The sequence below is a fragment of the Primulina huaijiensis genome, chromosome 18 (genome assembly GCF_012295235.1).
Source record: "Primulina huaijiensis isolate GDHJ02 chromosome 18, ASM1229523v2, whole genome shotgun sequence".
NCBI classification, from domain to species: domain Eukaryota; kingdom Viridiplantae; phylum Streptophyta; class Magnoliopsida; order Lamiales; family Gesneriaceae; genus Primulina; species Primulina huaijiensis.
In genome coordinates, this window is record NC_133323.1 from 2321038 (window position 1) to 2332405 (window position 11368).

The 11368-nt window shown below is 35.9% G+C and overlaps 2 protein-coding genes across 7 annotated transcripts; one reads left to right on the forward strand and one right to left on the reverse strand.

Moving 5' to 3' along the window:
- Positions 1-2008: 2008 nt before the first annotated feature.
- LOC140964346 (transcription factor GTE4-like) lies at positions 2009-8425 on the forward strand. Of its 4 annotated transcripts, none has more exons than XM_073424031.1 (5): positions 2009-4702; positions 4829-4874; positions 4976-5089; positions 6821-6897; positions 7313-8425. In XM_073424031.1, exons 1-4 carry the CDS (start codon positions 2489-2491, stop codon positions 6880-6882), a joined length of 2436 nt encoding a protein of 811 aa, XP_073280132.1. In that variant the 5' UTR covers positions 2009-2488; the 3' UTR covers positions 6883-6897; positions 7313-8425. The 4 variants fall into 4 exon arrangements, with proteins under 4 accessions (XP_073280132.1, XP_073280134.1, XP_073280136.1 ...); XM_073424033.1 differs by having other exon boundaries at positions 7331-8425; XM_073424035.1 differs by having other exon boundaries at positions 4982-5089.
- A 1147-nt stretch (positions 8426-9572) lies between these two features.
- Positions 9573-11259, reverse strand: LOC140964349 (uncharacterized). 3 transcript variants are annotated; one of them, XR_012172874.1, is made up of 3 exons: positions 10848-10982; positions 9987-10313; positions 9573-9907 (listed from the first exon to the last, which is right to left on the reverse strand). XR_012172874.1 is itself a non-coding variant. In XM_073424047.1 (3 exons), exons 1-3 carry the CDS (start codon positions 11103-11105, stop codon positions 9721-9723), a joined length of 312 nt encoding a protein of 103 aa, XP_073280148.1. In that variant the 5' UTR covers positions 11106-11259; the 3' UTR covers positions 9573-9720. The 3 variants fall into 3 exon arrangements, 1 of the variants encoding a protein (XP_073280148.1); XM_073424047.1 differs by lacking the exon at positions 9987-10313 and adding an exon at positions 11053-11259 and having other exon boundaries at positions 10848-10919; XR_012172873.1 differs by lacking the exon at positions 9987-10313 and having other exon boundaries at positions 9573-9940; positions 10848-10986.
- Between the last annotated feature and the right edge of the window lie 109 nt (positions 11260-11368).

The window sequence follows — 11368 nt, forward strand, 5'->3', positions numbered from 1 at the left end:
TTTATTTAAAAAAAAGAAAAGAATATAAATGAAAATTTATAAATTTTGTCATGTATGTTTTACCACTTTGTGATTTAGATCTTTCGTTTTGTAAAATTTAAGTCTTAGTCTGCTATATTTTTCCAACGTGACGTTGACATGTGTAGTGTCATATCAACACTCCAGAGAGAAAACAAATAAAATTGCAAAAAACCAGAAGATATATGACCAACATTGAAATTTGATAATATAAATGACCAAAATCGTAAAAAAACTTACATACATGTATATATATATATACACATATATATACATGTGTCTATATATATATAGACACACACTCCCATTTTAACCTAAAGCATGCTTGCAACAAGTGTAGCTTTATGTAATGTGATGAGTGCTTGAATTAAAATGGGCATTTGAGTTGTATTCTTCATTGTGTCATGTGTGCTACCTTTAATTGCATGTATGCCCTAAGTTCCATGCCATGTCTTCTTACAAATTAAATTCCCCTCCAATGTCTGTAAATTTTTTTAAGATTATATTCCCATTCCCACATTTCTATAGGAAATTAGGGGGCATAAACAGGTTAGCCGGGTCGATTTCGATATCACTATCGACGGTTTGAATTTTTTGAAAAGTATATATAATTCGATATATTATTATATGAAAAATATGTAAATATCTAAACATTTTTCCAGTGTTATCATGTCTCTCTTTTTGAAAATTATAGAAATATCCCTGTATATTTTTCAAGTAAAGTATATTACAATTAAAATTAATTAAATCTCGTCTTATTTCTCATTTGATTTTTCACCCAAATTACACCGCAACACTTGTTCTTTATTTTACACCCGATAAAAATAACAACTGTCTCAGATTTAAATATATAAGATTCGGATTCATCCTCAGGTTTTTTTACACCTGCAACACATGTGTTTCGACCGCTAATATACGTAATTTATCTAAAATATTATTTCTCGATCCACAGATTTCATCCACCCTTCACCTCTTGGGAATGAACGTGGGAGAGTCAATTGCTGGGTTTAATAATGGACCACTATCATGGTATGTGCGGGTTGGATCCATAAGAAATAGGCTTTAATTGGACCAAATTTTGAGGAGATCCAAATAGAATTTAATTGTTGGTCAAACACATTCAATTAGTCTTCACATCAATTTAAAATGATTGAAATTTTTTATTGTACGATTACGATAAAATGACTGAGCCAAACGCGAGAAGATGCAAGAATGTTCATTTAACTATATTGTTAAAGTCCATAGATAATAAAATTTTGAAAAATAGAGTTACATGGACAAAACTCAAGTATTTAAGAAGTGATACTATAATATTATTTTGGTTTTTATAACCCACTAGCTACTAGTCTACTAATTATTGGAATAGTTTACATATATATTTTGTTTTGAACGTGTTAATTATAATGCTATGCATTGTTGTAAATATACTTAATTCTCTACTCGATGTATGATTTACAGAGCACGAAAATATTATTTTGAAATAGAGAATTAAAATTTAGAGTGTATGTGAAGTGCGATATTCCTACGTACATATGATTTCTACTGTTGCTCTGATATTCCTACCAATAAAAAAAGATTTTATACCCAAAAACGAAGAGTGGGTCTTATGTGAGACCGTCTCATGGATCTTAATCTGTGAGACGGGTCAATCCTACCTATATTCACAATATAAAGTAATACTCTTAGCATAAAAAAATAATACTTTTTCATGGATGATCCAAATAAGAGATCCGTCTCACAAATACGACTCGTGAGACCGTCTCACACAAGTTTTTGTCAAAAACGAAATGGAAAATGAACCACACGTGGTACCAGATCCCTCTACATAGCAGAGCGCGTGAGCCAGCACGCGAACGAAACAGATTCCCGTTGGTCTCGTCATCAAATCCGTCACTCTTGGGTGACGTGGCAGCCTCTGCCCTCTTTAGGATCCATTTGTCAACCAGCGCGTGAGATTAAAGGCCAAATATAAACATATCTGTCATTTAGAGAGAGAAACTAATGTTTTTTTTCTAGAGAGAGAAAGTCCGTAGCGTTTTCGGATCGAAGAACAGAAAAGCGCCCCCCGGCCTCCTCTTCTTCGTCTTTTGTTTCTACAAACCCTAAATTATTGATTCATTTATCACTCTCTGTTTCTTCGATATTTTTTCTCTTAATTATTATTCTGTAAGAGTATCGATATCCTCTCTTTGGATCTCTCATGTGTTGCTTATTTTCGGGATTTAATTTTTCGTTTTGTGTTGTGAAAATCGGATTTGTGTTCGTCTGTGCAAAATCGTGTGTTGAGTTTATTTAGGTGGTTTTGTTTTTGTTTTTCTGAATCGTATGCATTGAAACCCCTTCGTTTGGGTGCTTTTCTTCTGTTTCTAGGGTTTTTAAAACCCTAGGTTCTTGGAAATGGGGGTTTTCAGTTCTTAAGGTTGATTATAGATAAATTAGTGTTTTCAATCATTTACTGGTGATTATATGTATGGCTTCGGGGAGTATTGGGGATGATTCTGTTGATGATTTGAATTCGAGAGGGAGGGTTCGATGGACGCCGCATAGTAAAGTCTATACTCGAAGAATCCGCAAGAAAGTCCAGGAAACTGTTAATGATAGTGGTTCTTCTGCCGCCACAACCTCTCTGGTCACTGCCATTTCGTCCGCCACACGAAACGAGGGTTCCCCAGACACGGACCCCAATAACCCTGTCTCTGCCGAACCTGGCATTCCAGATGCAACAACTGTCCACATTGATAATCCATCCTACGATGATGTTCCATTGCCTGTTGATGCCCTAGTGACAGCTGAGGATGTAAATTCTTCACAGGAAAGAGTGCAAGAAGGTGGTGCCCTTCAAGTTACTGAGCTGCAGAAGCTTGAAGATTCCCCGTTTCCTTTAAGTGAGGAGGCTGCTCAGAATTTAAAAAAATCATCTCCCATCCACAGTACAAATGAGCTGCTCAAGATAAATGGGAATGAAGCTCTGAACTTGAGGGTAGCATCACCATTGTCAAGTGTGAATGATTTATCGAATGCCAGGGAAGTTGAGACAGCGGAGCTTCCTGTCAGAAATGATCTGCAGGGCGAAGGAGAGTTGGTACCAGTCCCAACTCAAGTTCCGAGTGGCAACGGAAATGTTAAACCATTGGAGATATGCACTGTTGATGATAGGATTAGATTTCATTTATCTAAAGCAACTCCAAAGAATGATATCGAGGAGCTTAGGAAAAGGATAGAGTGTGAGCTTGATCAGGTTAGGAGACTAGCAAAAGAGCTTGAAGCCAAGGAGATTCAGATGTCATCTTATAATAATCCGATCAGTGATATGAATATTAGAAATATTAATAATTATGTTAGTTCTGAGGTTGGTAGTGTTGGTGGGTTTGGTGATTCCAAACCTCAGCATGTCCGGAACAATTTGGTCGACAAAAGGGTGTTGTTGAGAGTCGACTCAAATTTGAGTTCAATTGCAAATCTGGAAAGTAGACCTGTAGGATTAGCACGAATGAGTTCTGATGTGGGTGCAGCACGGAATTTAGAAGTGAGGCCTTATGGTAGGCAGCTCAGTGTTGCAGTGATTGACAACAATCAGCGGCCTGGTGAATTTGTTGAAAAGGAGAAAAGAACTCCAAAGGCTAATCAGTTCTACAGAAAATCAGAGTTTCTTTTAGCAAAGGACAGACTGCCTCCTGAGAGTAATAAGAGGTTGAAGACAAATAAAGGGAGGAAACACAGAGGAGAATCAGAATATGCCTTTGGCTTTGGTTTTGGCTTTGATAAGAGAGCGATCAAGAGCTGTAGCAGCCTACTTCAGAGGTTGATGAAGCACAATCATGGTTGGGTTTTTAACGAGCCTGTGAATGCCAAGGCGCTGGGTTTGCATGATTACCACGATATCATTAAGCATCCAATGGATTTGGGCACAATCAAAACTAGATTGTCACAAAAATGGTACAAGTCTCCTAGGGAGTTCGCAGAGGATGTGAGACTTGTGTTTCACAATGCCATGACTTATAATCCCAAAGGGCAGGACGTCCACTTTATGGCTGAACAGTTGTCTCAGATTTTTGAAGAGAGGTGGCAAATTTTAGAAACAGAGTATAATCCTTATTGGAAATATCAGATGTACCTGGATGCAGGGTTGCCCACTCCCACCTTTCGAAAGGTCGCCACACAGTCTCATTTTGCCCCAGCTTCAGCCCTGGGCTCTGCTGCTGCTCCTTTTCCTGCGCTGGTTCCGTCTTACGCCCCTGCACCTGTTGCTACTCCTACTCCATATGCTCATGATGGACACATGAGAACTTTGGATAGACCAGATTTGATTGCAACACCTATGGCTGTCGATCCCATAATTCAGAGATCGTTTATCAGCAGAACCCCTGCTCCAAAGAAACCTAAAGCTAAGGATCCCGATAAAAGGGACATGACTTACGATGAGAAGCAAAAACTAAGCACAAATCTTCAGAGCTTGCCTGCTGAAAAGCTTGATGCCATTGTTCAGATCATTAAGAGGAGGAGCACTGCTCTTTCTCAAAAAGATGATGAGATTGAGGTCGACATTGACCGAGTTGATACCGAAACACTATGGGAGCTTGATAGATTTGTGACTAACTACAAAAAGAGCTTGAGCAAATACAAAAGAAAAGCTGAAATAGCTCAGCAAGCTAGAATGGTGGCTAATCAAAGACTTGCGCTGACGGTAGGAGCTGGGACTGTCTTGTATTTTTTTTTTTTTGGGTTAATCAGGTGTTTGGAATTCATAGCCAGTTTTGTCATACTTATCAGGATCCCTGATGTCGTGGATTTTTTTTTTACCATGTTACAGGATACCACACCAGCATCAGCTGATGTTCAAATTGGAAATGGAGCAGGTACAAATTTATTATTTGATTCTTATGTTCCATATTAGTTTGAATGTGAACCGGGTTGTACTCAAAACTGTGATCTGACTTATGGATTCTGTTCTTTAAAGTTTTAGATAAGAGTACAGCGCCTCTTGCTGCCGAAGGTGAAACAAAGGAAAACAGTGCTAGTAGGTCCAGCAGTTCGAGTAGTTCCAGCAGTGATTCTGGATCATCTTCAAGCGGTAAATTATTACACTATACCTTGCCAGATCCTTTAATCTTTTTCCAAGGTTCCAACTATATTTAGGGGGTGTATTCAATGCCTGTGAAATTTAATGATTTTTAAAAACTCTATAAAAGTATAGTTGTATTCAAATTTTTAACAGACTTTTATTAACTCCGTGAAATTAATTAATATACAAATATTATACAACTTTAAATTGTGAAAAATTATTTTGGTTCAACCCAAAAATTGCAAATGGATTGTTAAAACTTTTAACTCATACACAACGTCGCTCTTTCTCTCTCTCACATCTTTTCGTCTATCTCTATTGTTTTCTCTAATTTTTAAAATGTATTTCTATGTACATTTTCTTTATCGTTTTCAGATTTTTCATTTATTTGATTGATTGCTCATTTAATCATTTTTTTGTTTTAATATGATAGGAAATTTTGAATTTTCGATTTGATTTTGTGATTTTTAATTTGTGATTTATTCAAATGAATATAATATTTAATAATAATAAAATATGATCTAAAAAATAATGTTACTTCATAACAGTTGAATAGTCTAGCAACAAGTATGATAAAAAATCCAAGTAAAAATTAAAATTTTAAGCTATAATTCATAAAGAAATTTTTTGTTATAAATGATAAAATAATTGGTTTCCTTTGTTGTTTAAAAGTTACATTTTATTTCTTATTTTATGACTTCTAATCTTGAAATTCCGTGACGTTTATAAAATTAGAATTACACTAATTATAATAAAATCATAAAATCATTAGCTCAGAGAATTGAAAATAAATTTAATTTTTTTATTAATTTTTTGACTAATATTTTTTTTATAATTGTTTGAGCATTTTCGATTAATCTGTAAACTTGCGTATTTTATATAAAATTATATCCAGACAATGATATATATATGAATTGATTATATATATATAATCAATTCAAACATAATGTTACAAATTATTACAGTGATGTATTTTAAAAAAATATATGAATATACATACAAGCTCATATATGTAAACATATATGTAAAGATTAAATAATTTAATTTTTAAATAATTAAATTTATTTACTAATATATATATTTTTTAAAAAAAGTTCAAACTGAATATGTTATCTATGTCAATTAATTATTAGTTCAAAAAAATTAATAAAAAATAATATATTACAATTATGTAAAAATCTATAGAATTCTATAAAAAGTTTACAAAAATCTATAACTTGGAAAAAAGTCTACGTGAATCAACATAAATTTGTGTGAGATTCTATATAAGTGAATAAAACTTTATAAAATTGACAAAAATTATTATTTAAAAAAGTTATTAAAACTTGTTGATTGAATGTGCCCCACTTGGTACACTGTCGTGCAGATTAAAATTTTGGCTGAGGTTCTAACTATATCTAGCATGTGGTTGTGCAGAGAATAACAATTTGCTCTTCTATCTTTTAGATGTCAATAGGTTACTATATTTAATGGTATCTTTGTTGTCGTATGCAGTTCTTAGCAAATTCATGTTTTCGAGTTTGTACCTGTGCATAAAAGAAATGGGTGATCGGGTTCCACGAGTCAGAAGTGCACTTTTTCTTGATATGTTATTAAATTGACTTTACCCCAAAGATATTGAAAAATTGTCACGCGGCGCACGCTAATTTTTATGATAGTACTGCCCTGTGTTGCAATTTTAAATTTGTTTTTTCCGAAATGCTCTGTTAATGTCTTACCTTACCTTTGAATTTAACACAGATTCTGATAGCGATAGCTCCTCTTCAGATGGATCTGATGAAGGCAATTCACCTAAGACATGAATGGATTTGATAAAGGTATTGGATAAACTTTCACATGCCTCTTCTTTTATTATGAAAAAATCTTGTATGCTGTCGGTTTTGGCATAATCCATTTTAGAGTTTTGCCATGTTCTCTCTCTGTTTTTGTTTGAATATTTATGACCAATTTTGTGGTAGTAGCTGGGATAATTCTGCACTTTGCTGAACAGCAATGTATATCATTCACTATATTTTCCATGTTCGAAGTTTGTTTTGTTCGTGTGGATTCCTATAGTTCTGACTTAATTATACGAGGATTTATGCTTTATTCGAGGGGAAATCTGTAACAAATAATTGCTCCACTTTGAAGGATGTTTCATGACTTTTAGTTGGAGTCTTTGAATGTTTTTTGTTTCAATCTTGTGTTGGCTTGGTCTCGCAATTACTATCATCACGATTCATTGATTCACAGCACGTCATATTATGGCAGCGCATCTCTCTGTGGCTGATGCCTATATGCCGAATAATCGAGCAGCGCATCTGTGTGCAAACAATGGTTTCAGGACAGTGCAAAATGCTGCTTGGCATTGACGGAAGTGGATACCTTTAAATTTGATGCTTTAGGCAGACGACTTGAATCTCTTTCTTACGGGTTACAGATCCATTACGAATGAGCTTTCTTTTTATTCTAATGTTTAATTTTGATTGGTGATGATGGTTGGTACATGGAGAAGGCCGTGGTTTGAGTTCAGCCGCAATCGACAACTTATAGATGATCAGAATCTTGTGGTAGGATTTTCATCATTTCCAGAAGGCTTTGACGTTGGAGCCAAGACCTAATTGTTGAACATGCCAATTAGCCGGTAGGTGTTAGAAAGTTGTATCCTATGTTTAAGTAGGTATTGTATTATACTCTACCTGATGTCAGGATTGTAGTGTGTACAGGGCTCCTAATCGTGCTATGTCACTAGTATTATTTCTGTGGTTGGAATCGGAAATAGAGGCATTGGAAATTAGGGCTGCACGAAAGAGTCAAGTTGCCAGGAGACCTTGTACTTTATTTATTTGATCGTGCCAAAATGCAAAACGAATTCAATTTGAATTGGTGGATAGTGTATCAAATCAATCGTACTACGACATTGACATGACACTCAGTCTGGATGGGTATGTAGAGGGCTAGAACTGAATGATAAAGGAGTCCGTTGAAGTGATATCGAGTTATGGTCACTCAGTAGCGTGGTTCGCAATTCATCCTGTTCGGCCTCAACAAACTTTTTGACAAGTTTAGACTCAGATTTAAAATTAAAAAACGCATTTTCTTGTATTCAACCAAATTGTGCGACTGGGGATTATTCAAGGTCAATAATTATGAGCTTACCAAACCAATTGAAGGTGTCAACCTCCTCTGAAGCAAGAAGGAAAAGATAGGGCTCCCATATCAGTTCCAGCTTCAAGAGCCTCGAGCAAAAATGATACCTTCTCAAACGAACCATAAAACTTGACACCCATCTCAACCTAACCTTTCAACTCCACTTTTAGCTATGACAGCACTTGTGGCTCAAAGTAGAAATTTTAGGTGAGTGAACAAATAACTTCCGCAGTTCCGAGTTCACCTGTGGATGCAAAATCATGAAATTAATAAACATATATTCTGAACCAGCTCTCTGTGCCATAGTGATCCATCCATAATCCATGTGGCTACGTTTCTTATAGTTTTAATTTTTTTTTCTCTCCATTATATGACGAGTTTCCATGAATAGAAACCAATATCAACTACATAATAATTAAAAACAATCTTGTTCACAGAAAGGGTAAAATTGCTCTGCTACGCAACTCATGTTGGATGCAAAGAAAGGTAGCTCAGTCATGAACGAAAATTCCATATCTGGTACTACGTTAGCCACCTTCAAGCATCAGCACGTGTGGCCCCTGCGTAGCTACTTGGAAATGATAGTATAGTCAGAAAAACCTTCCTCCAATCAACTTATCATCTTCGAAAGACCATAGATGGCAGCATTCAGCAGTATAATAAAACAACACCGAGTAGACATCTCAAAATGAAGTGATTCTTAATCGCATACATCTAATTGTAAGATTAACTAAAATTCTCGGTTGATAAACATTATGGAACGGAGGAAACGAGGGAGACTAGGATTCAACATTTTGCGCCATAGAATTTAAAAATTCACGAGCTTAGTTATCATACAAGAGTGTATTTGTCACGTTTCTGCTCAATCAAGCACACAAGAACGATGACAACCAAAACAAAGTGTCCATCATCTTGCAACACGAAAAGATTTCTCGATACGACAATTATATATTAGATATGATTGAATAGTTAAAATAAAAACGTGCGTTTCAGAAAGGTAGATGACTCCTGTATTTGAATGCTTCTAGTTGGTGTCATCTTATAAATGAGATTTTGAATCAAGATGGCCAAAATCAAAAGTCTAACCGCAATTATAAAAGAAAAACTTACACCATTGAAAGTGTGGCTGTCGTGTCCCCACCATCTTGTGTTCGTTTAGTTAGAGCTTTGATGCCTTCGTCTGATAAATTTTCTCTTGGGCTTGCGCCACGGAAAGTGTAGATGAACCATTTCCAGCCTCGGCTTCAACAACTTCTGTCCCACAATCTTGCTTTCGTTTTGTTAGAGCTTGGATGTCTTCATTTGATAAATGTGCTATTGGGTGTTGTCCATTGTCAAACGCATGTAATTGATGCCCACATCAGATCTTCACTAATAGATGCCCATATCTGGATGAAATTTGAAATGGCAAAAATCTAGTGAAAAGATCCAGTATGATCACCAGCAAAAGGTACATTCACATCATCCAAAATGGAAACAAGTTCAGAGAAAAAAACAAATCTGAAAAACGCTTAATAACAATAAAATGAGAGCACAAACAGTTCTTCCACGCCTGCCACATTTACTTTAGCTTGCCCCAGAAACGTCTTGGCCCTGACCATGTCGAGAGTGGTCATGCCGACCAGTTTCTTCTCATCATATATTTCCTTGCTCTTGCATACCTCAGCAGCAACTGGGACTTTGAATTTCACAGGCTTCCTGATTATGTTGATGCACTCATTATTTTATGGACTTTCGGAAGAAAAAAAAATCCACAGTAAAAAATGTCAGGAATTACTTTGGGCCAATGCCAATTCCAGCATTAATCTAAGAGGCCAGCAGCAGTCATGCCAGGCTTTTTCGTACAACAGATGGAGATAAAATTATGAAGGGTGTAGCACTCCAGATAAAATTCCAGCATTAATCTCTGTTACACCGGGTGTAGCACTCCAGGTTTTTGTTTTTATATAAGATGTTTAAGCGATCATGTCACTTTTTTATTTTGCTATTTTGCAGTGAGTTATTCGCGCAAGCATCTCATACAAACACATCATCAGTAGAACTCCCGGTGCAGTGTAGACTCACTCAATTATGAATATGTATGAACCCTCCAGAGCCTGCATGGCTGTTTTTATTGTGAACACTCAATTGACTCAGAACTCGAGAAGCAAGAAAGACGTTAAACTATGTGAAAGATACAACTGATACTGATTCTAGTAGATGCTGATTGATCTTTCACAGATTCCAGAAACAACATTGATAAGAGGTAACATGCACGAAATTTGAATTAAAAATAATGGGAGATCGAGGCTTCAGGCTTCCTCAAAACATCTTTTGCCCTTGCCTATGCTTCAACTACATCGATTATAGTACAAAAAAAGAGTGTTTGCAAATGATTTACCTACCCTAACAAGAAACTGAAATTAAAACAGGAAGCTGCACTCAAATTAATTGAGGGGGCGACTACCTTATGTTCAGAAAAAACCAAAATCAGAAGACACAAATCCAAAATCACAAAGTGAACTAGAGATACAAACAGGAATAAAAACGTCAAAACCCTAGATAAACAGTAAACAATAACACGGAAATTATAGAAATCAAAGCGACGAGAAAAATAAGAATTCAAGATCGAAACAGGAAAAAAAGAAGCGCGTGAGACCTTCGATCTTGTGTCCATGTGGCTGACTTCATCGCGACGCCTGGGGTCCCGGCTATATCATTTAGTGTAAGCCTGGAGACATGGAGATTCAACTTCATGAGTATAGTAGAGCTGGCCAATCCCGCCGGCGGCTCCCAATATATCTACTTCCGGTCCGGAGCCCGCAACGAATGAGAAACACGCCGCGATAGGCAGAGAGAAGCACCTGCTATGGAGACGGAATTCCTCCGGAGACATCTCAACATTGGAAGCCTTCATCCGTAAAGGAAAATCGAACGGAATCGATTAATATCGTGATGTCATGGGGGAAACGGTCATTCGTGACTCCGACCGCGGTCATCGATTTATAATAAATAAAAATTAACAAATAATAAATAAATAATTCCCTTTCTCATTCAAATTTTGTGATCAACCTATATCTGGAAAAAAAGGGAAACAAAATTGTGATCTACACTATTATATCACTGTTAAGAATTTTAAATTATCAAATAAAAAATCAAACATATAAAATACCACACAGT

Bases quoted from the DNA above. Each gene is read 5' to 3' on its own strand.
- LOC140964346 (XM_073424031.1), top strand. From the start codon at position 2,489: ATGGCTTCGGGGAGTATTGGGGATGATTCTGTTGATGATTTGAATTCG. The intron at 4,703-4,828 runs GTAGGAGCTGGG...ACCATGTTACAG, and splicing joins ATCAAAGACTTGCGCTGACG to GATACCACACCAGCATCAGC. The intron at 4,875-4,975 runs GTACAAATTTAT...TGTTCTTTAAAG, and splicing joins TCAAATTGGAAATGGAGCAG to TTTTAGATAAGAGTACAGCG.
- LOC140964349 (XM_073424047.1), bottom strand. From the start codon at position 11,105: ATGAAGGCTTCCAATGTTGAGATGTCTCCGGAGGAATTCCGTCTCCAT. The intron at 10,920-11,052 runs GTGCTTCTCTCT...CCATGTCTCCAG, and splicing joins GAATTCCGTCTCCATAGCAG to GCTTACACTAAATGATATAG. The intron at 9,908-10,847 runs GTCTCACGCGCT...CAACATAATCAG, and splicing joins ACATGGACACAAGATCGAAG to GAAGCCTGTGAAATTCAAAG.